Below are 27842 nucleotides of genomic sequence, written 5' to 3'. Positions count from 1 at the left end.
GAAATGCTATTGTAAACATTTTTGCCCAGATAAAAAAAAATTCATTGACAAAAAACCACTTGCATTGCAGGTCTGTCGGTATTATCTGCTCTGATAAATATTCGGGTCACTTCGAACACTGACTCGCCGGAGTGCTACTTACAGCGTTAAAAGAAAAAAACATTTTCTTTGAAAATTGGTGTTACATTTTTAAAATATCAAACAACATTCAATTGTTTCTCAAGTTGATTAGATGTGGATACTGAAAGACTAAAATCTGTCATTAAAGCATCGCACATCGGCCGAGAATCATAATATCAGGTAAGATACGGATATAGGGCCTCCACGAGTATTGGACTCGAGTACTCGGAGGGTCAAACTCGACCCGGACCCGATTACCCGACACTTACACTAGATGGTAATGAGGACTAACAAGAAATAAAGTAAAATAGCATTGTGCATCTTAAATCCAGCGCTGAACACAGATGCCAAACCATGCCACTGTACATGTATTGCATTCCACACATTTGACGTTTGTTTCCCCTATATTATGTTTCATAGCCCTATAAGGTAGCCGGCGGAACGCATATGGCAAAATAATGTTTAAAAATAGAATTATATGAAAGTGCTCTTCTTTGCGCGCGTATTCGAGTCTTGCAAGACTCAGCCCGTGCCCGATTACTCGTGGCGACCCTAGTAGGGAATTTAATAACACGAAAATAAAATCTTATTGCAAAGGTAAAGGTATACCATTCTATGCTATAAACATATATAATTTTACACAAGTCGTCGTTGGATACCATGTATCTTATGAGTTGTTTAAAACATATCTAGGGCGGGACGTAGCCCAGGGGTAAAGCGCACGGTCGGGTCTGGGATCGATCCCTGTCGGTGGGCCTATTGGGCTATTTCTAGTTCTAGCCAGTGCATCACGACTGGTATATCAAAGTCCGTGGTATGTGATATCCTGTCTGTGGGATGGTGCTTATAAAAGATCCCTTGCAACTAATGGAAAATGTAGGGCTTTTCCTCTTTAAGACTATATGTCAAAATTACCAAATGTTTGACATCCAATAGCCGATGATTAATAAATCAATGTGCTCTAGTTGAGTCGTTAAGCAAAACAAACTTAACTTTAACTCGTGGCATAGGTCGTGGCTGACGAAAAAGGGCGTGGCTTATGAAGTAATTTCGCGAGATGTTACAACCCGCTGGCTAGGATTAAGTTTCTCATTTGGGACACGTTTTCTGACATAACTTAAAGTGTTTGTGCCCCAGTGGACGTGTTTGAACATTAATTTGATATAAGGACGTTAAATTCCGACATCTGATATGACGGTCAGATGTGGGATTACATACATATACATTGGGGGTTTTTTCAGTACCATACAAGCTACAGGACAGGATCAGCCCAGAGGATGAGTATCCATAATATTTTATTATTTATTATTTGTATGTTCAACGCTCTATATTATAGTATTCATATTTTAAATTTAATTCATTATCAAAGAATACAGTATAAAATATTATGTGGGTGGGGTTTTTTTGTTTTTGTTGTTGTTGGTTTTTTTGTTGTTGGGTTGTTGTTGGGGGTTTTTTTTTGGTTTTTTTTTGGGGGGGGGGGGGTTATTATTATTATTATTATTGGCTGAATTGGCCACGGCTTAATTTACCACCCAAAAACAGAGTAATTGGGCAAACTAAATATAAATAAAACGACACACAAATAGACATAAATGAAAATGAAATAACATATTGTAAATATGTGAGAATTTATGTTTGTTGAAATTTAGCAACAGTGCACATTGGATCCAGATGTCGCAAATATGCAAATAAATCATCAGTGAAAATATTGCATAATCCAGTTCAAATAAAATTCAAATTAATAAAAAAAAAACCGGTACTGTTGGTGAGCGAGAAACTGCCGTTATTAAACAGTATCTGATGTCCGCAACTGTCACTGTTGTCTAAAAACCGGCCTCGGTGGCGCATTGGTTAAGCCATCGGACTACAGGCTGGTAGGTACAGGGTTCGCAGCCCGGTACCGGCTCCAACCCAGAGCGAGTTCTTAAGGGCTCAGTGGGTAGGCGTAAGACCACTACACGCTCTTCTCTCTCACTAACCACCAACAACTAACAACTAACCCACTGTCCTGGACAGACAGCCCAGATAGCTGAGGTGTGTGCCCAGGACAGCGTGTTTAAACCTTAACTGGATATAAGCACGAAGATAAGTTGAAATAAAATGCTGTCTAGATTTACTCGTGCGAGTGATCACACATCCAGCCGTGACGATTTCGTTTTTAACACAGTAAAGGGTAACAGGGTGGGAGGGTTTTCATGTGTTGGTAAATACATTTATTATCCACATAATCCAACATGTACAGGAAACAGGCTGAACACCATGGTCGCCAGCAGGGCTAGTTGAAGAAAAATCTTACTGGCCATTCTCAAATTCAACTAGCTCTCCAATTATCACACTGAAATTTTACAGTGCAGCCAAATTTAAAACTAGAATGTTCTTTGTTAAATAACAACTATGTGCTGACCGTATATAGTCCGTTTGCATTAAAAGAAAACTGATAATAAATAAAATGAATAAAGTTAATATTCATATAATGATATGTTATTAAGTTTTAAATTCATACCAAATGAAATAACATTTTTTGAAAAAGAAATCCATTATAAATAAAAATGTTTCTTTACAAATTGCCATTAAATTATATAAAGATTAAATATCATCTTTAATACAAGGGTGAAGACAAAATGCTGCAATAACCCCCCCCCCCCCCCCCCCCCAAAAAAAGGTATGCAGCTTGACTTGCATTGTCTCTGAAATAAAATATAATGCAGTACAAAGAGACTAAAGGTAGAACTGCGCGTTCCTTAGTAAACGAGTCTGGGAGTGGCAGTACTCTTCGTGGCGATGCAAGAGGTATGGAATAATCTTTGTAGCAATGCAGGAGGGATGAAATTTCCAATAAAGGATTTCCTCCGGAGTGGCTGTCCTCCTATAGACGAGGCACTAGATAGAGATCCGTGGAATCATCCACTATTTTGCCAAATGCTCATTCGACTCTGCATTTTGCCCTGATCATGTATTATGGTTTTGTCGTTCAGATTGCCTTGGATTTTCCATTAATTGCTTTAAAACATGTATCAGAAAAGACAATTTTACCTATGCAGCTTGATGGTAATTTGTAAAGAATGTACACTGAACCTTTATTGTCAAAAAAATGTTATTTCAGATGTAGCCCTAGCCATTCGAGACCTAGAGCTAGGGCTACTTCCTGTAGTGCGTGCGTGCGAACTCGAAAATTATCTATGAAAAGCTATTCAGTAAAGTGTGTTTTATTTAACGACGCCACTAGAGCACATTGCTTTTTTAATCTTATCATCGGCTATTGGACGTCAAACATATGGTCATTCTGACACTGTTTTTTTAGAGGAAACCCGCTGTCGCCACATAGGCTACTCTTTTACGACAGGCAGCAAGGGATCTTTTATTTGCGCTTCCCACAGGCAGGATAGCACAAACCATGGAATTTGTTGAACCAGTTATGGATCACTGGTCGGTGCAAGTGGTTTACACCTACCCATTGAGCCTTGCGGAGCACTCACTCAGGGTTTGGAGTCAGTATCTGGATTAAAAATCCCATGTCTCGACTGGGATCCGAACCCAGTACCTACCAGCCTGTAGACCGATGGCCTAACCACGACGCCACCGAGGCCGGTGAAAAGCGTCAGACTTAGAGCGGGGATCTTTGTCTACCGTGTGCTAGTCAGCTATTCCGCGTGAGCGGGACGTAGCCCAGTGGTAAAGCGCTCGCTCGATGCGCGATCGGTCTGGGATCGATCCCCGTCGGTGGGCCCATTGGGATATTTCTCGTCCCAGCCAGTGCATCACGACTGGTATATCAAAGGCCGTGGTATGTGCTACCTTGTCTGTGGGATGGTGCATATAAAAGATCCCTTACTGCTAATCGAAAAGAGTAGCCCATGAAGTGGCAACAGCGGGTTTCCTCTCTCAATATCTGTGTGGTCCTTAACCATATGTCTGACGCCATATAACCGTAAATAGTAAATAAAATGTGTTGAGTGCGTCGTTAAATAAAACATTTCTTTCTTTTTTCTTTTTATTCCGCTTTTTCGCTATAGAGTGATCTCTGGCTGAGAGAGCGATCATATCGTCCAAATGTCCGTTTAGCTCTCGAACGGCAGAGTACTCGGACTATTTGAAATTGTATGGGTTTAAAACTTAATAAATTAATATGTTTTTATATGAATTTGATCTTTTTTTTATTATGACGTTACATGCTAATTAATTAGTTCCCTTTTGACGCAAACGGACAATAGTCTCAAAATTAATATTTTCTGCCTCAGTAATTCGTGTCAGGATTCATGTATTATTCGCTCTCGCTCGGGCAATAAAATAATCCTAACACTCGTTTCGTAAAATCAGTACGTCACACACAAGATCGTATAATAATATCTATGTACTCGACTATAGTATTTGTGACCGATGATGGTCGATTAAAACACGCCATTTCAGAGTCAGTGAAGACTTTTCCATGCTCCTATACCACTAAGGCTTCGAGCATGTCCACCCCGGGTTCGGTCTCTGGAGGCCAGGAGCCCAATCCGGGACAGAAATTACTTAGGACAATTTTGAAATTAAGCCAATGGGGAATACGGATATTATATAATTAGTTTTTATTTGCGCAATTCCAAAAATAATAATTAATATAAAATATATAATCCATTTAATTTAAAACTTTGTCGCTAATTTAGAACGAACATTTCAAAAATACAAATAGTACAGAAACTCTTTGTTTTAGCCCTATTATTATTTAGTAGGAGGTTGATTAAGGGAGGTTAAGCAGCCGCCACAGGGATTTTGCTTAGTAAGAAAAGAGGATTGATGAGGAGCACCAGTCGTATTGGGAACTTCAGCGTGGTCGGACTCGGGAAAGACCCGGGGGGGAGGGGGGGGGAGGGCAGTCCCCCCAGACAAACCCACCACACGGCCCAAACCGCCCACGCCCAAACGCCCCAACATATTTCCGGTGGCATAAGAAGCAAAACGCTACATCATCCAGCAGACGCTGGCACCCCTCAATTTAGAAGACTAGAGGATGCAAACAGGGTATATTACCAAGTTCCATCAACTAGGATAGGACGCCATTTCAAGACTTTATTCATAGATAACGGTAGATACTAAAAACTGGATTCATATCCGGAATACGGATTTTTATTACACACCAGTGTAAGATACTGCCCATGTCATAACAATCATTCAATATTTAACTAGTGTAATATTGGCATGACGTGAGTGTGACGTAGATCACTTGCTGACCCAATTCGTAGAAAAAAAGAAAGAAAGAAATGTTTTATTTAACGACGCACTCAACACATTTTATTTACGGTTATATGGCGTCAGACATATGATTAAGGACCACACATATTTTGAGAGGAAACCCGCTGTCGCCACTACATGGGCTGCTCTTTCCGATTAACAGCAAAGGATCTTTTATTTGTGCTTCCCACAGGCAGGATAGCACAAACCATGGCCTTTGTTGAACCAGTTATGGATCACTGGTCGGTGCAAGTGGTTTACACCTACCCATTGAGCCGTGCGGAGCACTCACTCAGGGTTTGGAGTCGGTATCTGGATTAAAAATCCCATGCCTCGACTGGGATCCGAACCCAGTACCTACCAGCCTGTAGACTCGTAGAAAAACAACGTGTTGTAGGTATCAACATCTGCTTACTTCTGCGTTGTGGCTTGTTTGCAGTTGGTTTATAATAAATAAAATACTAAACTAGCTTGCCAGTCATACCATTGTTTATGAAACTCGTGAACAGTGTTGGTATATGACTCGCTGTCACGGGGATCCTCTAATACCCGTAACTGAATAAAACACGATTATCAAAATATCTCTGCTAACTGTACATCTATTAGATCTCTCTGTAACGGGCGGTTATACCCTAGTGTGGCTCGTCTAGGTATGATCAGAGATACGATCTTATATAAAGTATATGTAATATAGCACGTTTAGTTCACTAGAAAACACAACAAAAACACATTACACTTTGGAATCTGTATTAACCTACGCTGACAAATGTACTGCCGCAGTAGTTAATTAAAAACAACAAATAATAACAACCCAGAACTGATCACTTAATTAGTTAATCTCTAGGTGTCTAGTTTACACAATATGCTAATCCCTTCACCGTGGAAAATTTTTAATTAACCCTTACTACTCATTCAGTAACGTGTGATAATTGAGAAACGCTGCCGGGGGAACTTAATTAATAAAGGAATTACAACTCTATTCCTAACTGGTTAATTTTTAATTAACCCTTACTACTCATTCAGTAACCTTGTAACACAGAATTAATACTGGTACCTATCACAATAAAGACAATAACCTACAGGTCCTCTAGGATGACTGGTTAAGCTTTATATATATTAGACAGTGAGCCTACAGATTACTGCGTCAGATGACCGGCAGCACCGTCTAAATAATATTGGTATAATACAGTATTAAAATATTTAAAGTCACATCAATCACATCAAGGTTATACAACAGAGCAGAAAATATATAATTACCAAGTCCAAACGGACAGCGATCCCTGGAAGCCTTCCTATGTTTCTCCCTGATATCTCTAAAACCCTAGCTATTTATCATAAAAATCCGAATATCGCCTGGGGGATACATGGCGGTACCGAATCCCTACAAGTGCTATTTCCACAGCGACCAAGCGATATATTTTTCTTAGATCGCCAGACTTGATGACGCCAGTTCGCTAGAGATTCCATGGTCGCGCGGAGGTATTACGTAACTACTGGCCACATGGCCTCCACATCTGGACTGGGTGTGTATTAGAAAAAGCTCGACGACTGTCGCGCGGGGGTATTACGTAACAAGTTGCCCACCTGGGCTTAAGTGCATATTGGAACTGCACACGACCCTCTAAAACAATTAATATCGCCACAGGTGAAAACTAAATTAAGAGCATGTTCCTTCACACTCGCTTTGACTCGTCAGATACCAAACCTGTTAACTCATTACATAAACATGGTATGACAAGCAAGCTCGCTTTGCATTCTATATGTACCACATATAATATAGTTTTTTTTATCCGTTTTCACATTCCACGTTTCCATATATTACAAGGGGAAGATAGTGTATGTATGGTATTTTGATAAAACGACTTTGACGTACCTGATTTGTTTAAATTGGGGTAAGTAATTACGTAAAACGTGCGTAACTAATTACGTAAAACGTGCGTAACTAATTATGTAAAACGTGCGTAACTAATTATGTAAAACCAGTCTTGAACTACATTTTAATGTTAAGTTTGGCAAAGACGGCGGTGGGGGTAATTTATTTCCCGCATACAACTTAATTTAGCAAATTGTTGTCCTTTGTTTTATTTAAATGTTTTAGCCCATATATTTTGCTTATTTCAGATTGACGCATAACTATTATAACTAGCACAACTATCATAAAAGAATGAAGCACGACATTGGAAATGGCCGCATTGTTGACGTACTGCCTGATATTAAAACAAAGAGAAAACTCATTGCCGATGTAACAGCCTCCTTAAAGGTAAGCGTTTGAGATTTCCAAAAGCAAATCTACAACAATCTAGAGAGAATAAAGCCTATGTGACGCGCCTATGGGCGGGATGTGGTACAGCGATCTCGTGAATCGCGATCGGCATACTTGGGCTATTTTTTCGTTCCAGCCAGTGCACCACGCGTGATATATTAAAGGCCGTGGTATGTGCTGTCCTGACATCTAAAATATCCCTTGCTAGTAACAGAAGCATGTAGTGGGTTACGTCTAAGACTATATGTCACAATTACCACATGTTTGACATGTTATAGCCGATGATTGAAAAGGAAATGTGCTCTAATGGTGTCGTTAAACAAATAAACTTTATAATTGCATATTAAATATATGTTTTCTGTATAACGTATCAGTGGCAGTATTTCAAATGTCTTATGGTCGTTCTAATATTTGCACTAGATCACTTTTAATTTTATTTCCTAATTTCCTAATTTATTTTTTTTTTTTTCGTACGTACCAAATTACGTACGTACCAAGTCGAAATCCGCTTAAGGCTACTTATAAACATTAAGACGACCAGAAACACATTGAATATACAGACACTGATATATCTATATGTCTGAATTACCACATGTTTGACATCCAATAGCCGATGATTAATAAACCACGTGTTCTAGTGCTCTCGTTAAACAAAACAATCATTAACTGTTATTGCTTGCGAAAATCCATCTCCCCATTTGTTTTAGGCTAGGGATGGTCCTATTCAAATGTAATTTGTATTATGTTCAGGAGAGTGATATCTATCAAATGTAATTTGTACTATGTTCAGGGGGGTGATATTTATCAAAAGTAATTTGTACTATGTTCAGGAGGGTGATATTTAACAAATGTAATTTGTACTATGTTCGGGGGGGGGGGGGGGTGATATCTATCAAATGTAATTTGTACTATGTTCAGGAGGTGATATCTATCAAATGTAATTTGTACTATGTTCAGGAGGGTGATATCTATCAAATGTAATTTGTACTATGTTCAGGAGGGTGATATCTATCAAATGTAATTTGTACTATGTTCAGGAGGGTGATATCTATCAAATGTAATATGTACTATGTTCAGGAGGTGATATCTATCAAATGCAATTTGTACTATGTCCAGGAGGTGATATCTAGCCCAGTTGATAGGTGCTTCAGTCGAAGGATCGAATACCCTGGGTGGACCCATTCTATGATTGGGGTTTTACTGACCCAGCCTGGTGTATCAAAGTCTGTGGTATGTGCTGCACTTTTTGTTGGGAAATCATTATACAAGATCCCTTGCTGATACTGGACAAACGCAGCAGGTTTTCTCTGAAGACAGTGTCACGACTCAAGTACTATATGTTCGACATTCTGTAGCCGATTATATCATACTTGACATGCACTGATCTTAACCTACTGTTATGAGTCCCCTACCGGTCCAACCCTAAGGGATTACAGATTCCTATAGTTGTTTTGGATGTGTTTTCCCACAATGCTTAAATACATTGAGCTAAACCTTTCTATAGCTTAAAGGGACAGTCCTGAGTTTGCTGAATTTTTAAGATGTTATCGACTAACAGAGACTTTTTAACGATTGTAATTACATATCAAATATATATTTCTGTATAAAATATTAGTGGCTGTATATTAAACGTGTTTCTGTTCGTTCTAATATTTGTCTTAGGTTAAATTTCCCTTTTTCCCTAAAATATTGTTTTTTTCGTACATACAAAATTATTTGAAGACAAAATTCAGTTTGGGCTTCTTATACATATTAAGACGACCAGAAACACATTGAATACACAGACACTGCTATTCTAAACAAGAAAATATATTTAATATGTATGTTTAATCATAGACATATTTTATTAGTCGGAAACATCTTACAATGCAACAAACTCAGGAATGTCCCTTTAAGTACTGTTACTGATCAATTTTGTGACTTTCATTGCGATTTACACAGTTATGACAAAGTTTTGGCCCTTAAACTTATGAGATACAAAAATTAGTTTTCCGCCAAAGGAAATTGGAATGCCTAAATCTAAAATTTGGACATATAGTTTTAGAAACGAAACTTGCTACATACATACATACATACATACATACTTACGAATTCCTAAAGCTAAAATTTTGTATATATATTTTAACATGTTCTGTTGCAGATCTAATTTGACTTCCATTGCAAGTTACCCATTTTTCATAGAGTTATGTTCTTTGAACTTAGGAGATAAAAACATTAGTTGGTTTTTGTTTGTTTGTTTGGGGGTTTTTTTTAATTTCTTTTTTAAATTTTTGTTTGTTTGTTTGGGGTTTTTTGTTTGTTTTTGTTTGTTTGTTTATTTTTGTTGGGGGGGAGGTGGGGGGGTTAGGAGGGGGCAATGCTTGAAGATACTGAGATGAAATTTTATGTAGAGCTTTATCATGTACTGTTATAGATCAAGGTTCATTCATGGCTATTTACCCATTTTTCTCCGTTATTCCCGGCAGGGTCATGTATTGCTCTCAGAGTGATTGTTTTTATGATGTTTCTTTTCTCTCCACCCCTATCTGTGGGATGGTGCATATAAAAGATCCCTTGCTGCTAATCGAAAAAGAGTAGCCCATGAAGTGGCGACAGCGGGTTTCCTCCCTCAATACCTGTGTGGTCCTTAACCATATGTCTGACGCCATATAACCGTAAAATAAAATGTGTTGAGTGAGTTATTAAATAAAACATTTCTTTCTTTCTTTCTCTCTCCACAGCACAGCGAGGATCCCTTTTTTCTGGTGGATCTTGGAGACATTATCATCAAGTACCACACGTGGAAGGAGCTGTTTCCTCGAGTTCACCCATTTTATGGTCAGTAACGTTAAAGTTTGTTTTGTTTAACGACACCACTAGAGCACATTGATTTATTAATCATCGGCTATTAGATGTCAAAGATTTTGTAATTTTGGCATATAGTCTTAGAGAGGAAACGCGATACATGTTTCCGTTTTGTAGCAAGGTATCTTTTATATGCGCCATCCCACAGACAGGATAGCACATACCATGGCCTTTGATATACCAGGCGCGGTGCACTGGCTGGAACGAGAGATATCCCAATGGATCCACTGATGAGGATCGATCCGAGACCGACCGCTCATCAAGCGAGAGCTTTATCACTGAGCTATGTCTCGCCCTTTATGGTAAGTAAGGCCTGAAATTATTGTTCGTCAAGTAAAGGGGCTGGAAGTAACCCAGTGGTAAAGCGTTCGCCTACTGCAAGGTCGGTCTTGGATCGACCCCAGTCAACAGAACCATTGGGCTACTTGTTGTTCCTGCCAGTGCATCATGACTGGAATATCAAAGGCCATGGTATGTGCTATCCTGTGCATATAAAAGATACCTTGCTACTAATGGAAATATGTAGCGGGTTTCGTTTCTAAGACTATGTGTCAAAATTACCAACTGTTTGACATCTAATAGCCGATGCTTACAAGGAACATTGTGGTTTCAAAATTTTAATTAGCGATATTTGTAGTCAGTTGAAAAATGATTTGCAAAGTTCTACTGTTTAATGTTTTAAAATTGTGTAGCAACCTCTCAAACGTGCGTGGCGTATCGCAATGCGATACTTAACCAAATATTTCCTGGCTTAGTAAACAACTTTTTGTTCGTCAGATAGGGCCTACAAATCCACATTAGAATTTCGTAAGACTAACTTTTACAGTAAACAAACTATTCACATACAAAAGCATTGTGTTGAATGAGTGTTTCTTTGAACAAGACAAACTGAATGTTTACCACACATTATGTTAACAACATTCTCATAGTTGATATGTAATGCAGACATACATTTTATGCATGAGTCAGTGCTCATGGCAACGACCCATTCGATTTGTCAGCGATTTATAAAAGTTTTTTTTCTATTAATATTTTAAATTGTCTTCTGTTTATGTGTAGTGTGGTGCTTTCGTGGTAATCTTTAAACACGAATCCTAAGTTAAATGCTTAGTTACCAACTCCAAAACAGCTTAAAAGTGAATGTCCTTGAATGCAATTCACCATGACACATGCGGGTAAATGCCAGTAATACTTCTTTGATTCAGAATTATAATTATTCGAGATGTCTCCGCCCCTCTCCCATCCCGCTCCAGTTTCCTGCATTCTACAAGTAAATTTAATGACAAATGCGGATAAATGCCAGTCATACTTATTTGATTCAGAATTATAATGATTCCAGATGTCTCCGCCCCTCCGCCTCCCCCATCCCGCTACAGTTTCCTGTAAAATTAATCATGACAAATGCGTGTAAATGACAGTAGTTCTTTGATTCAGAATACTAGTTATCGTCGCTCCGCCTGTAATTGTAATGAGTTTTCACTCTAGAATGGTATCATCACAACACACTGGTGTTAGTGGATCTCTTAAAATATGTTGTTATCATTATTTTGAGGGTGGCTTTTTCTTCAGCTGTCAAGTGCAATACGGATCATACAGTAATCAAGCTGCTAGCGGACCTAGGCGCCTCATTTGATTGTGCCAGCAAGGTAAGTTCTAGACATTTGTATACTCTAGATTATATATATATATATATATATATATATATATATATATATATATATATATATATATATAATGTTATATATCGGAAACGTTTAATGCGGAATTATAATTATATATATATATATATATATATATATATATATATATATATATATATATATATATATATATATATGCATGAAGAAAAGGCAAAGCCGCCTTTAAGTTTTTGCCTAATATATATCCGTCCCCCCCCCCCCCCCTCCCTCTCTCCTCTCTCTCTCTCTCTCTCTCTCTCTCTCTCTCTCTCTCTCTCTCTCTCTCTCTCTCTCTCTCTCTCTCTCTCTCTCTCTCTCTCTCTCTCTCTGTGTGTGTGTGTGTGTTTGTGTGTGTGTAATCGGTATTTCTCAACGCTCGAATTAAAAGATTTTTAAAAGAACAATCCAGTTTATTTCGCTCTCAAAATGTTAATACATAATAATAGGGACTTAAATTGTCATAATCACTTTTAATAGTTTTAGGACATATACATTTACAATATTTGTTATATATACTTATGATTTATGTTTTCAGATCGAAATTAAAACGATTTTGAATCTTGGTGTGTCGCCATCTCGCATTATTTATGCGAATCCATGTAAACAGGAATCATTCATACGCTATGCGGCGAAACACAACGTGAACACAATGCCGTTTGACAACGAAGCAGAGCTGTGCAAGATCAAACAGTTCTTCCCAGAAGCCAGGTAAATTGGGGCATGTGGGGATTTTTTAAAATTATTGAAGCAGTGGGGTTCAGTTCTTTTTGTTTTGTTGTTGTTATTGTTTTGATTTGGGTGTGTGTGTGTTGTTGTTTATAATCTATTACTTTCCTGTCATCAAGAAGTAAACGTCATTTCTTGGAAAACAACACATCAGTACGAGATAATTGAAAACAACATGCTCTTGAAACAATTGACGTACAACTAGGATATTTTTTCCTCTTTTTTTTAGACTGGTTTTACGCATCTTGCCTCCGGGTAATTTCAAGGTTCAGGTTAGAGTTGGAGACAAATTTGGATGTGACCCAAAGAATGCTGCCAACCTACTGACGAAAGCCAAAGAACTTGGGCTCAATGTCGTAGGAATTTGGTACGTGCCTCCATTCAAATATTTTAGCAAACGATGACAAAGTTGTCCTGAATTATTAACTTATTAAAAAGGGTAGTTTGTTTAACGACACCACAAGAGCACAGACACAGTTATTGGATGTCAACTGGTAATTCTGACGTATATATAGTCTTAGAGCTAACTTATTGAAGCCTAACTAATGGTCATAGTGTTCATAAGTCGGTCGTTTTATAACATTGGCAATTAAGTTGTATCATATGACCTGATGAGAAAACCGTTAACATTCAAGCTCGCAGGGGACGGGGCGTAACCCAGTGGTAACAGTCTTCTCGCTTTTCCATTTAAGCGGGGCATTGGATTTTGCCGCCCTGCTTTCGTCTTTTGCCACCCTCCTTTATTTTTCTGCGCCCCATCGCATTTTCCCGCATCCTACTATATTTTCCCGCATCCAGCTCCGCTATTTCAAAATGCACACTGGACATCAAAGGAAACACGCCGCCATATGTACAAAAACCAACTGACGAAAAACTTCAGTACCGGGTAAAGCACTCGATTGATGCGCGGTCGGTCTAGAATCGATCCCAGTCGGTGGGCCCATTGAGATATTTTCCTTTCAAGCCAGTGCACCACGCGTACAACTGGTATATCAAAGCTTGTGGTATGTACTATCCTGTCTGTGAGCTGATGCATATAAAAGATCCCCTGCTACTAATGGGGAAAATATAGCAGGTTTTCTCTCTAAGAATATATGTCTGAATTACCAAATGTTTGTTATCTAAAAGCCAATGATTAATTAATTAATGTGCTCTAGTGGTGTCGTTAAACAAAACAAACTAACTTTTCACACTCGCATCTCTGCACAAAACGAGTCCAAAGGACGTTTTAACAACATCGTGACAATATGCTCCCATAAATCGATATAAGTTGCAAATCATTCATTACTGTGTAATGCGCTCTAACATTTTTGGTGACTATTTCATGGTGATCATATCTGTATAATTCACCCAGATGGATGGAAAGGGCTTACTTGTCCAAGTTCAGATCCACAAGTAGCATCCATGACTTCTTTAGATGTGTCAAGTGTATTAAACGGACAGAACCTAGTTTTTAAACACTAAGTCATATTTTTCACCTAGACCCTAGTTTCAACCCGTAAAAATGGACACTAAGTTTGGTTAATTTACAAACCTGTAACACATTTGGATACAACAGAGTGAAACAAGAGTCTGTGACATTGAAATACCCTTAAAAATAGACTAAAACGCGACTTCATCACCGTTAACTTCTCAGACGTACGTGCGTTTGTAAAAATACAAAAATTGCATTTTGTTGTATTAGAAACACCAGGATGACCGGAAACACTTCGGTTGTACGGAAATGGATAATCTAAACAATAAAATACAAGCAATGTTTGATTTTAGTGATCATAAACGGCTCTAATAGTGAAAAATATGCCTGTAGTGTTTAAAAAGTAGGGTCTGTTCCTTTAATTCACCTGTGAACATGACTGTAAAATAATACGAATTGTGTTTACCATGCAGCCAAGTTTCCTATAACCTGATAACCTCTATCTGATAATTCGAAGTGTTAATATAACGTCACTGTTTGATAATACCTTCGTTGCTAGCGTGATAACTTTGACGTTGTAATGTATTATCGGGTCACTAGGAAATGAATTCTGCGCAAGACAGTCTGTTGTTCTATGCATAACAGTGGTTCGTTTCCTCATTTTGTCAAACATACATTTTTAGTAATAAATATTGAACTGCATAAATAAATGTAACTTTTACACTTTCTGTAACATTAGAATACCTTTTACTGGGGCGGCGCAGACGGCACCACTCTTTTGTTTTGTGTGTGTTATATTTGTTGTATCTGTGAAAATATTCTTCACTGGTGAATTTGAAAGGATACTGGCAACCTCGAGCCATACCACGTTTTCACACTGTGCCGCCCCTGTTTTATGTTTCAGTGTTTCCTCTCCGCCCCCTGAAGCTCGCCTGTTATATCGTTATGTAAACCTCGCCTGTTATATCGTTATGTAAACCTCGCCTGTTATATCGTTATGTAAACCTCGCCTGTTATATCGTTATGTAAACCTCGCCTGTTGTTATGTAAATATCGTTATGTAAACCTCGCCTGTTATATCGTTATGTAAACCTCGCCTGTTATATCGTTATGTAAACCTCGCCTGTTATATCGTTATGTAAACCTCGCCAAAGAACAACGATGTGAAAACGTAGTGAACTGATATTCTGTATTTACTATCGTTATGTTCGCCAAAGAACCACGATGTGAAAACGTAGTGAACTGATATTCTGTATTTACTATCTTTGTTTGTTTCCAGTTTTCATATTGGAAGTGGGGTTGAGAAGGCTGAAGCATATGCTTCAGCAGTTGAGCATGCGTACTACGTGTTTGAGTTAGGGCGGGAAATGGGTTTCAAATTTGAGCTGCTCGATGTTGGAGGAGGATTTCCAGGAGTGGAGAATACAACACTCACCTTCAGAGAGGTCAGACACTTAAAATCTAAACAAAATTGTCAAAACACATATCTTCGGGCAAAACCAATAGAGAAATTCGGGCAAAATGAGCTGGCCTGAACACTTATCACCGTGTAATTTCATTATTCCACCCAAACTATTAGTTGTAACCCATGTCAAAATGCGTGGGGATTTGTTTGCGACCTCATATAGCTGTCTGGCAGTAATGCTAATATGAATAAACGTTGTAATCCAGATTCGGGCACTTTTGTTTAATTTGGGCAAAAATCAGCCTGGCCCCACCCCCACCCCACCCCACCCCCTCCTACTAAAATGCCATGAATCAAAGTAATGCAAAAATATTGAGTTATGAATCCAGAATAAAACAGTGTGTAGTTGTAGTTTATTTTTAATTTATTTTCATAAACTTGGATTATATTAATATTATATTGTATTAATGTTTTTAGTATTATAAAAATGTATAAATAACACGATTTTTATTTCTATTTAATTTAGTACATGACTGTTGTGGTTTGCCATTTACTGATAGATTGTTCGCTAAATATGTTGGGTTATGGTATAATATACAAAAGAAAATTGAATCAAAATCATATTTAATTACACAAATATCCTTGAAAGTAATTATTATTCTTTAACCCACCACAAACCTACTTATCAATTTTCAAGCTTATTGATAAATTCGTTCACGTGTGTTCAGATTGCTGACGTTCTCAACACGGCGTTGGACAAATACTTCCCAGAGGGCGCTGGAGTAAAAATAATAGCAGAACCGGGAAGATACTTTGTTGCGTCAGCCTTCACGCTAGCAGTTAACGTCATCGCCAAACGCATGGCACCACAAGACAAACCAGACTGCGGTAAAGGCTCATTAAAGACAGGATGCGGTGTATCCGTGCGGTCCGGCTAAACAAATAAATCGAAATACATTAGCTTCAGTGAGAGAAAAAGAAAGAAATGTTTTATTTAACGACGCACTCAACACATTTTATTTACGGTTATATGGCGTCAGACATATGGTTAAGGACCACACAGATTTTGAGAGGAAACCCGTTGTCGCCACTTCATGGGCTACTCTTTCCGATTAGCAGCAAGGGATCTTTTATTTGTGCTTCCCACAGGCAGGATGGCACAAACCATGGCCTTTGTTGTACCAGTTATGGATCACTGGTCGGTGCAAGTGGTGTGCATCTACCCATTGAGCCTTGCGGAGCACTCACTCAGGGTCTGGAGTCGGTATCTGGATACAAAAATCCCATGCCTCGACTGGGATCCGAACCCAGTACCTAACCGCCTGTTGACCGATGGCCTAACTACGACGCCACCGAGGCCGGTCTTCAATGAGCGCGTCTAGATTGGATGTGTGTGTCTGCTACAACGCATGCGGCCAGCAGCAATGAAATAATTATCGTATAGGACAGACGTAACTATCGGACCGCAGCTCGCGCCGCTTCCAGTTTGTATGCGCCTTAAGTCTGAAATACTGATACTTTAGGATTTAAAATAAACTGATTATAGATATAGTTAAAGGTTTTCTATCAGGTTGATATACAGAAGTAACACGATTGATATATGATATCATGAATTATACAGAAGTTAAAAAAAATGTTTGTTTTGTTTAACGACACCATTATAGCACATTAATTTGTTAAAGGGACATACCATAGTTTTTAAACACTAACGCATATTTTTTTTTACTATTATAACCGTTTTTCATAACTTAAATTATATTTTACTTAGATTTTATTGTTTAGATTATCAGTTTCCATACATTCGAAGTGTTTTTGATCATCGTGGTGTTTTTAATACCACAAAATGTATTTCTTATATTTTAAAAAACGCACGTGCGTCTGAGAAGTAACAGTTATGGAGTCGAGTTTTAGTCTATTTTAGAGGGTATTTCACCATTTCAAAGTCACAGACTCATGTTTCACTCAATTGTAACTTTATCCAAATGTGTTACAGTTTTGTAGATTAACTAAACTTAGTGTTAATTTTCACGGGTTGAAACTAGGGTATGTCCCTTTAATCATTGGCTATAGCATGTCAAACATTTGGTGCAGTCTTAGAGAGGAAACCCGCTACATTTTCCCATTAGTAGCAAGGGATCTTTTATACGCATCATCCCACAGACAGAAAAGCACATACTACGGCCTTTGATATACCAGTCGTGGTGTACTGGCTGGAACGAGAAATAGCTCAATGGGTCCACCGCCGGGGATCGATTCTAGACCGACCGCCCATCAAGCGAAGATATAAACTAAACTGATTACAAATATTTATAAAGGTTTTGTATCAGGTAGTGACACGATTGATATATGATATCATTAGTTATATCATTATATATGATATCATTTTATAAAACACATGCATGGATTACTCTTATATAATTTCGCTTAGCTTTTGGCGTTGCATTGTTGACTTATTACACGGGCTGTATTTAGCTCCGTCGGTTGAGTGCTTGCTGCTCTGTGAATCTATTCAACTGATTGGGGGTTTTGTCATTCCAACCAGTGCACCACAACTGGTCAAATGCTGTGGTATGTGTTTTCCTGTCTGTGGGAAATTGCATATAAAAGATCCCTTGCTGCTAATGGAAACATGTAGCAGGTTTTCCTCTGATGACTACGAGTCATAATTACCAAATGTTTGACATCCAATAGCCGATGATTAATTAATCAATGTGCTCTAGTGGTGTCGTTAAACAAAAACAAACTTTTAAAACGTATTTTTTATTACAATTTTGAATGTTGTCATTTTAACAATATTTAACCCATGGGCCTGCAATTTTACTGAATGTGGCAAATATCCATATAGTAATGAGTGTGAAATATAAAAATTACAGTCCCCATACTTTTTAGACAATTCCATATTCAATAAGGTTCTCGTTGTTTGAGGCGGACCACTTAGCTTTTGGTGTTGCATGTACTTTACTTACAATTTTGAATCTGTTGCTATTTTAACAATATTTGATCTATGTACCAAACGTTTTCACTGCATATGGCAAAGACCCATATAGCGATGGGTGTGAAATATCAAAATTACAGACCCCATACTTTAATAAAAATAATTGCATATTCAGTAAGGTTATCGGGGTTGGGTTTTTGTTTTTTTTTTTTTGGGGGGGGTGAATAGGAGAGAGAGAGAGAGAGAGAGAGAGAGAGAGAGAGAGAGAGAGAGAGAGAGAGAGAGAGAGAGAGAGAGAGAGAGAGAGAGAGAGAAGAGAGAGAGTGTGTGTGTGTGTGTGTGTGTGTGTGTGTGTGTGTGACCAGTATCATAATTATATTACTACATTATTTATATGCCTTCGTTTCATTGCAGTGTCTTTGTTTTGTTGCTGTCTGTCTGAATTTAACGTGGTGGTCATGTTTTACTTCAGATGATGGCCAAGAAATGCTAGCATCACCGAACAGTGAGCCAGGGTACATGTATTATGTTAATGATGGACTGTTTGGCTCATTCGGCAATCTACTGTTTGATCACGATACGGTCCAACCACGTGTAGTCCGGGTATGTTCAATTTGGTTTACATAATACTATCAAAGGACTGATATTCTAGTATATGCACCGAGAAGTAAAGTGGTAGGATAATTTGCAGGGGGTGTCCAAAACTATTTATATTCGAGAACCAAACTTTATATATAATAGAACACGTCTGAACGACAAAACCGTAATACTTGTTCAGGGCCGTATTTCCGCACAATGCAGAATCGAATGAGCATTTGGCAAAATAGTGGATGATTCCATGATTCTCTGTTCAGTGACTCGTCTTTAGTACAGCCACTCCCGAGGAGATCCTTTACTGGAGATTGCATCCTTCTTGCACCGCCACAAAGAGAACTGCCACTCCCAAAGTAGTTTGCATTTACGGATAGGCACTTTAAAATTAGTTGGCGTTTTTTTATGCGGAAACAGGGATAGAGGGTCGAGACTACCAAGTTATGAATATCTGTTTCTGGAACGTCCACTATCTTCGAAAATAGCCACTATTTGTTTCAAACATTTTTGACGCTATCAGGTGGTTTCATGCTCACAACACCCCACTGTTTGCAAGGTCAGTGTCTGTCAAAAACATCTGCACACGTTTAACGTGGATTTGAAAATATTCCACTACATTTCTTCCACAAAATATATCTGTTCTTGTTTTCTTACAACAGAGAAACCATGTTACTGTTTTCATGCATGTGGGAACTCTGTTCAGTGGTAATATAAAATGACTTGGCTGCACAAAAGCAGCCAACAATGAGATGATGAAAGTTAATGGGTGTTTAACGACATCCAAGCACAACAATAAAAAGCAGTGGCTATTGGGTGTCAAAGAAAGATATATTATTAATCAAAATAGTGTAGACTGCAATGCTGTTGAAGATGAGTGTCATTTTATTTTGGTATGTCCTTTTTACAATACTATCAGATGCAGGCACATAAAACCATATTATTACACCTGACTCCATCCTCTTTTAAATTAATACAGCTATTGTCCATAGATAATGTAAAGCAGCTAATAACACTGTGTAAATATGTACTAGGGGCAACCACGCAGAGACATGATAATATATTAATGGAGTAGATACATTCTCTTTATTATATACACTCTTTGTTATATTGATACTTTTTATTACATTTTATATAGAATATTTTCATCACTTTCAATACAGTGTATATTGTTTTCCCCTTTTAATGATATATGTATTATATTTTAATGTTTGTAATAAAGCCTATGAACTATATATATATATACGGCTAGAGAGGAGAGAAGAGAGAGAGATATATATATATATAGATATAGAGATATATATATATATATATATATATATATATAGATATATATATATATATATAGATAGATAGATAGATAGATAGATAGATGTATATATGATGTATATATGAAAGAGCCACATTTGTCGTCTAATACAATATTTTTAAATTTTATTCTTCAGTTAATTATGAAAAGATTATGCGTGATTAATTTGTAATTATGTATTACACATAACTGTGAAAATAACAAAATATTATAGTTTCAACTTTGACATAGGACCTTTAAATCCTATTGGCAAACTGGACCTATCTGTTACAGTAGCTACTATTGTCTACGATATGTTACTGTGATATTATATGTTGTCTCAGTCTGCCAATAGTACTGAGATTCCATTAAACCCTGTTGGCAAACTGGACCCAGGTGTTACAGTAGCCAACATTGTCTATGATATGTTACAGTGATATTATATGTTGTGACAGTCTGACAATAGTACTGAGATTCCATTAAATCTTATTGGCAAACTGGACCCAGGTGTTACAGAAACTGTCATGGTTACGATATGTGCCCCCCGTCCCACTGTCTCGTATGCTTATGGTTACACTCACACACGTTTTGGTTGTATCTTTTGTTTCAATCTCCGTTTTATTGGTATACTTTTTGTTTATACCATAACTATCGGTTGTATGGTTTTGCTTCTTATTTTATGCCACAAGTACTTCATTTCATTGCTGAACTAGAAAACCTTGTATCTGAATTTTAAAAAGATTTCAGGAGACGACAAAAACTGTGTGTTACAAGACGATTCAATGTAACATATGGCTGTTGAGAACTATAACATAAAGCATAAAGCCATTTTAAACAGTTATAGTTCTTTAAGAGCCATTTGTTACATTTAATCAGGTTGTAACCAAACAGGTCTTTTTCTGCCTCCTGAAAGACATAAACTATGCAGATATGAGGTTTCCTTAGTTCAGTTACGATGTATGGCTTGAAGTGTCTTTTAAGGTTTACCTAGCCCGAGTACTCTGACTGTAAGAGAGCTAGACGGACATTTGGACGGTTCTGACGCTTTCATTACAGAGCATCACTTATTACAGAGCATCATAACCGTCCAAATGTCCGTCTAGCTCTATTACAGTCAGGGTACTCGGGCTAGGGTTTGCTATTACCTGTATCTAGTGCCTTGTATATAGGAGGACAGCCACTCCCGAGAAGATCTTTACTGGACAATGCATCCTTCTTGTGCCCCCACAAAGAAGACTGCCACTCCCAGACTAGTTTACTAAATCAAAACTAGCTCAGAACAGATCTCATTGGAATAAATATAGCTATAGTGAATCATAATTGAGTGTGACTCACTGTTTTCTATATTTATTTAGTTTCAGCCTATTGATAAATCTTTTGTTTCAGGATTGTGTTGACGAAACCATGTTTACCTCAACTATCTGGGGACCAACTTGTTGCGGAGTTGATCTTATAGTGGAGGACTATCGCCTGCCAGAACTTCATGTTGGAGACTGGCTCTTCTTCGAGAACATGGGAGCTTACTCCGTGTGTTTGTCGACGTCCTTCAACGGCATGCCTCATCCTTGGTGTTACTTGCATTGCACCGAGCAGAGCTGGTACGTAGTTAAACACAAATACACAGGGTTTACACTTCTTCTCCGTATTAATCGTTCTAACTAAAGTACTAATCAAAATTATACCCAGGTGATTTTCCAGTCTTACATATTAGTTATAAAAATACCTGGAATAAAAACCATACAAATGTGTGAGTATTATCATGACCTGTTATGGTATTCAAACAACTGATACCAAAAATTACAATAAATGACCAATTATAGATAGAAATATGAGATGTATTTATAATTTTACTATAAAACATATGTAATTTGAAACACCCAGTTTGATATTGAACACACCTGAGACCAACCCTCTGCTTAGCTTAGTACTTGTGATTTTACCTGTCAGCTTTAATCAATATCAATCTGGGTGTTATAGTCTGTTCCAAATTACATATGTTTTGCAGTATAATTGTTAATAAGTAAAAATCTCTTATTTCTATCTATAACAGGTCATTTATCGTCATTTTTTTCTACCGGTTGTTTGAATACCATAACAGGTCATGATAATACTGACACATTTTTATGGTTTTTATTCCAGGGATTTTCATAACTAATATATAAGACTGGAAAATCACTTGGGTTTAATTTTGATTAGTACTTTAGTGCACCACGCCTGGTATATCAAAGGCCGTGGAAAAATATACAGGGTTTTCTCTCTAAGACTGTTTCACAATACCAAATGTTTGACATCCAATAGCCGATGATTAATAAATCAATGTGCTATAGTGGTGTCGTTAAACAAAACAAACTAACTTTTAATAGCTTAATCGAAGCATTAAAAAATCATTTTGATCTAGTGGCGTCGTTAAATAAAACAAACTTTACTTTACTTTAATCGAAGCACAACATGACTGGCGGTATAGGGGTTAACCTAGAAGCATCTATTCGGTGTAACAGGTGCAACTCCGACATGCCATTTGTCACATAGCATAGATGTAATAATGAACAATGTATATATAGTGTTCTGAAACATAACCAATTGCTGTCTTATTGAAACATAGATATACGTTTTACAGATACTGTTTACAAAGCTACATTGAAGGCTCCCGAGTACATAATTAATTTGCTGGTGCTTTGACACCTGTAGTCCACTCTGTACGGCTGTGGTGCTCTATTTTGCAGGTATCATTTATATTCTGTCCAGAAGTAAACAAACAAGGATTTCATCAATGGCTGTCCCGGTTCTCAAGATGGACTTGGAGTGATTTCACCCGACCTGTGATCACATACATATGTGCTGGTGTCTCAAATTTGATAAAAATTTATTAAGTTCTGTTCTCTATAGAAATAATTCTCTTTAAATAAAACAACATGATGTTTTGTCGTTATTTATTATCTGATTACATCTAGACCTGTCAACCAACCTGGATTCAGCGGGAATCTCCCGGTACTTGATTACGTCTCCCGTTCACCTTCCCGGGAGGATGTTTCTCCCGGGAGGATGTTTCTCTCGTATAATTGCAATGTTCTAAGAATTGTTTTTTTTAATTCCAACCTACCGTGGTCGTGTGTTGACAGTGAGTACTGCTAAATAGAAAACTGAACTTGATCAAATTGATTTTTGCCAAATAACACCTCTGTCTTATAAAACATCTCCACAATAGACTCCAATGACATCTCCCATTATATTAAGTCTCGGTCAGTGGCTGTACGTTAGCACATACATCTGAAAACGGCAATCACACGTCAAGGCAAGTCAAAGAAGAGACCAGTTAATTAAATGAACAATCATTATATCAAGGTTTTTATTTTAAATAAACTGTTTGCTAAAAGAGTACATTTTGATTATTTTTGTGCTATCAAAAAATGATGTGTTAGATATTTAGTTACTCACAGAAACGGCTATAATTACGGTATATTTCACACTTGGCTCATGATTTCACTAATGAGTTTATACTAAGGATTAAAGAAAATGCAATGTACACTGCATCATTATGAAGATGTTTTGAAGTTTCACATTACTCGTCTTTACCAGAAGTGTAAACTGGATATTATTTTTTTATGATAGATTTAAATAAGTTTTGTCTTTAGATACTTTTCACAAACCAAAACTTAATGACAATTTAAAGTACATATACAACAGCATTGGCCTGTCAACCAGTTTATAAACAATTGTTGAAAACTGGATTTTGGGGGCCATGTATTCTAACGAGTTTTCGGGGATCGACCAAACTCCAAACCACTCCCCCCCCCCCCCCCCCCCCCCCCACACACACACACCACCCCACTCCCCATGGTCGAGCACATTTTCTATTTTTAATATATTTTTCAGGGCAAAAGCTTTGCTTGCCAGTCTAGAATCTAAAAGAGTATGTTCTGTCACAAGTTTATGGTTGTTTACATTATAATTAGCAGTCAATGTTGCATTACGCTACGTACTCATTAATTTGATAGACTTTTGTCTCATCTTTATTTTCATTGGTTAAATCTACCAGGGCAATATCGCTTTTGATCGGACTGGTGAGACTGTTTGAGGACAATATCACTATTTACGGAAGGTCATGTCACTGGTTTTTGACCAGTAAAAAACTAGATATATTTTCATATATATATATATTGTATATATATATATATATATATACACACACACACACACGCACGCACGCACGCACACACATGTATGTATTGATGCATGCACGTATGTTTGTATATTTGTATATATTGTTGTAAAATAAAATAAACTTAATGTGAAAAAAGATTTGGTTGTTTTGAATTTTTGAAACTGCTCAGTTTTGGACAGTTCCTGGCGTGGACCTGGCGTTAATATGCACGGACGTTCGGGTCCTGATTGGAGTGTTGTGGTGTTTAGTTAGTACCAACGATGAAACGAGTCATGCGCCCTACGGTGTATTGTAGTTTATAACATTGAGTTAGGGTCGATTAAAAATTATAGAAGCCAAAAAGACATTTACACCACAAAACGTACATCGGTCGATTCCTAGAATGATAATTTTTCTACCAATACCGTTTAATGTCACCCATGGAACACGTTTCATGCACACTGGCCTCTCGTGAGGACTAATTAAGGTCATCTGACGTGCTAAACACTACAGCCTAATCCGGCAAATGTTTTCACAATATTAAAGACCAATCACTGCTCTAAAGTACCTATTCAAGTTACACGTTCATTTGCTGAACCTTGTATATGATATATGATACCAGAATACGTGTATACCATTAAAACAGTATATATCAGAATACGCTTAATCATTTATACATTTATATCACTATTCAGAGAATGACTGATCAATTTATCCAATCTATGTATGCTGTATTCAACAATTCTCCAAAATGTCTGTTATACAAATTCGTTGTTAATAATTATTGCTTACAACCTTATCTGCAGAAACCTATTGCCTTGAAATACAAACATATTTTGAGTAAATATAGATTATCTTCCCATAATCTCTTTATAGAAACGGGCAGATACCACAATATTGACAGGAATAATAGAATTTGTCGTCTGTGCAAAATGAATGTAGTAGAAGACGAATATCACTTTTTTGTAGTGTGTCCTTTCTTCATTAACATAAGAGATAAATATATTAAACCTTTTTATTACAATAAACCATCAACATTTAAATTAACGCAACTACTGTCCAGCGACAATTCAAAACAGCTAATTAAATTGTGTAAATATTTGAAAACTGCTACCACGCATGAACAGACAACATTGATACATGACATATGTTATTATTGTATATTATTGCTATGCATGCATTACCCATTCACAATAGAATTTTATCGATTGTAACCCGGTGCTACATACCATTCCCCGCAGTGTGCACATTATATTATTTTATATATACTCTTCAAAAAAAGAAACGCAAAAGGGTACAAATGGGTTATAACTCCGATTTTATGTTTCCTACCGGTTCATGCTTTGTGAATATAAGGTCATTGCATGTCCCAAACACATTCCCACGGTTACATTCGATAAAACGCAGCTACTGTACAATAAAGTTCCAAAATGTGAATATTCGCAAAAACGCAGCCACGTGCAAACCATGTCACCACTGCACGTGCGTTGTCTGCACGTACAACATGAACACCGACAGTATAAAAGTGCAGGGTGTTCGCTTGCCTGGCCTCTGTATCTGGCCGACAGTTGACAATCCAGGACATGCCACGTCTCAGTGAACCGCAGAGAAACAATGCCATCGGCCGACTAGACGCAGGCGAATCCAGAACGGCCGTTGCCAGGGCATTCCATGTGTCCCCAAGCACCATCTCCAGACTGTGGGACCGTTACCAGCAACATGGATCAACACGTGACCTCCCTAGATCCGGTCGACCACAGGTCACTACCCCCGGGCAGGACCGCTACATCCGGGTACGCCACCTTCGGGAACGATTGACTACTGCCACCTCCACAGCCGCAGCAATATCAGGTTTGCGCAGGATATCCGACCAGACCGTACGGAACCGCCTACGTGAGGTAGGAATTCGTGCCAGACGTCCAGTTCGAGGTGTCATCTTAACACCACAACACCGTCGATTCATCGACAATGGCCTCAACTGCGATGGAGACAGGTGTGGTTCAGTGACGAGTCCCGATTTCTGCTCCGACGTCATGATGGAAGATGTCGCGTGTATAGGCGTCGTGGTGAACGTTATGCGGCAAACTGCGTGCAGGAAGTGCACAGATTCGGCGGGGGTAGTGTCATGGTGTGGGCAGCCATCTCACACACTGGCAGAACTGACCTGGTCCACGTGCAGGGCAACCTGAATGCACAGGGCTACATTGACCAGATCCTCCGGCCACACATCGTTCCAGTTATGGCCAACGCCAACGCAGTGTTCCAACATGACAACGCCAGGCCTCACACAGCACGTCTCACAACGGCTTTCCTACAGAACAACAACATTAATGTCCTTCCTTGGCCATCGATATCACCGGATTTGAACCCAATTGAGCATCTATGGGACGAGTTGGACCGACGCCTCCGACAGCGACAACCACAGCCCCAGACCCTGCCCGAGCTGGCAGCAGCCTTGCAGGCCGAGTGGGCCACCATCCCCCGGGACGTCATCCGTACTCTGGTAGCTTCAATGGGCAGGCGGTGCCAGGCAGTTGTCAACACACGCGGAGGCCACACCCGGTATTGACGCCAGATGACCTTGACCTTGGTGGTGTGTCCTATCACTTACTCACAATGGACTAGAGTGAATTGTGAACAATCCTGCAACATTTGGTAATTATCGGACGGTAATTAAATCAATTCTCCAAATGTTACGACAATGTGGTTTTGCGTTTCTTCTTTTGAAGAGTATAAATATGTATGTATGCCTACAAAATGTATATTTTTTGGCAAAAAATAAAATGTGTGTTCTAATCAAATTACACGTAACATAGGGTCGATCAACTTCTATTTTGATTACATGGTTACATGGGACACATGGTTGATACACAGTTTGTATTTATTGTATCAGCATTCAATTATTTCTACATTTGATTTTTTAAACCTCATTTATAGTGTCGCATGACGACAAAACATGACAAAACTCTAAGAACAATGCTTGTTGAGTTTACTTCATTTTTGATTGTATTAGTAGTTATTCATGAAGTAAATATCCCACTACAAAATGAGTAGATCCACCGACACTGCATACCTAACCCCCACTAAAACATAAGCAGCTTTTCTTGCACACCCGTTCGTTTTGAACACCATTCGGTTTTTTTTATATATAACATATACTTGTTTACACATGTACGTGTGTTAACAATTTTAAGACACGATTGGCTGCTCCTAGGACTAAGATCG

At 38.1% G+C, this 27842-nt stretch overlaps 1 protein-coding gene across 2 annotated transcripts; it reads left to right on the top strand.

The window, feature by feature from the left end:
• The first annotated feature begins 160 nt into the window (after nucleotides 1-160).
• LOC121377314 (ornithine decarboxylase-like) lies at nucleotides 161-24279 on the top strand. Of its 2 annotated transcripts, XM_041505252.1 has the most exons (11): nucleotides 161-300; nucleotides 7456-7594; nucleotides 10318-10414; nucleotides 12011-12087; nucleotides 12656-12828; nucleotides 13076-13213; nucleotides 15540-15705; nucleotides 16394-16553; nucleotides 19073-19203; nucleotides 21863-22074; nucleotides 23200-24279. In XM_041505252.1, the coding sequence occupies exons 2-11, from the start codon at nucleotides 7499-7501 to the stop codon at nucleotides 23225-23227; spliced, it is 1278 nt and encodes a 425-aa protein (XP_041361186.1). In that variant the 5' UTR covers nucleotides 161-300; nucleotides 7456-7498; the 3' UTR covers nucleotides 23228-24279. The 2 variants fall into 2 exon arrangements, with proteins under 2 accessions (XP_041361186.1, XP_041361185.1); XM_041505251.1 differs by lacking the exon at nucleotides 161-300 and having other exon boundaries at nucleotides 7369-7594.
• Nucleotides 24280-27842: the final 3563 nt, after the last annotated feature.

The sequence above is a fragment of the Gigantopelta aegis genome, chromosome 7 (assembly GCF_016097555.1).
Source record: "Gigantopelta aegis isolate Gae_Host chromosome 7, Gae_host_genome, whole genome shotgun sequence".
In the NCBI taxonomy this organism is placed as follows: Eukaryota; Metazoa; Mollusca; class Gastropoda; order Neomphalida; family Peltospiridae; genus Gigantopelta; species Gigantopelta aegis.
The sequence above is the reverse complement of the archived record's forward strand: the minus strand, read 5'-3'. Positions and strand labels throughout refer to the sequence as shown.

Bases quoted from the DNA above. Each gene is read 5' to 3' on its own strand.
- LOC121377314 (XM_041505252.1), top strand. From the start codon at position 7,499: ATGAAGCACGACATTGGAAATGGCCGCATTGTTGACGTACTGCCTGAT. The intron at 16,554-19,072 runs GTAAAGGCTCAT...GTTTTACTTCAG, and splicing joins ACAAGACAAACCAGACTGCG to ATGATGGCCAAGAAATGCTA. The intron at 19,204-21,862 runs GTATGTTCAATT...CTTTTGTTTCAG, and splicing joins TCCAACCACGTGTAGTCCGG to GATTGTGTTGACGAAACCAT.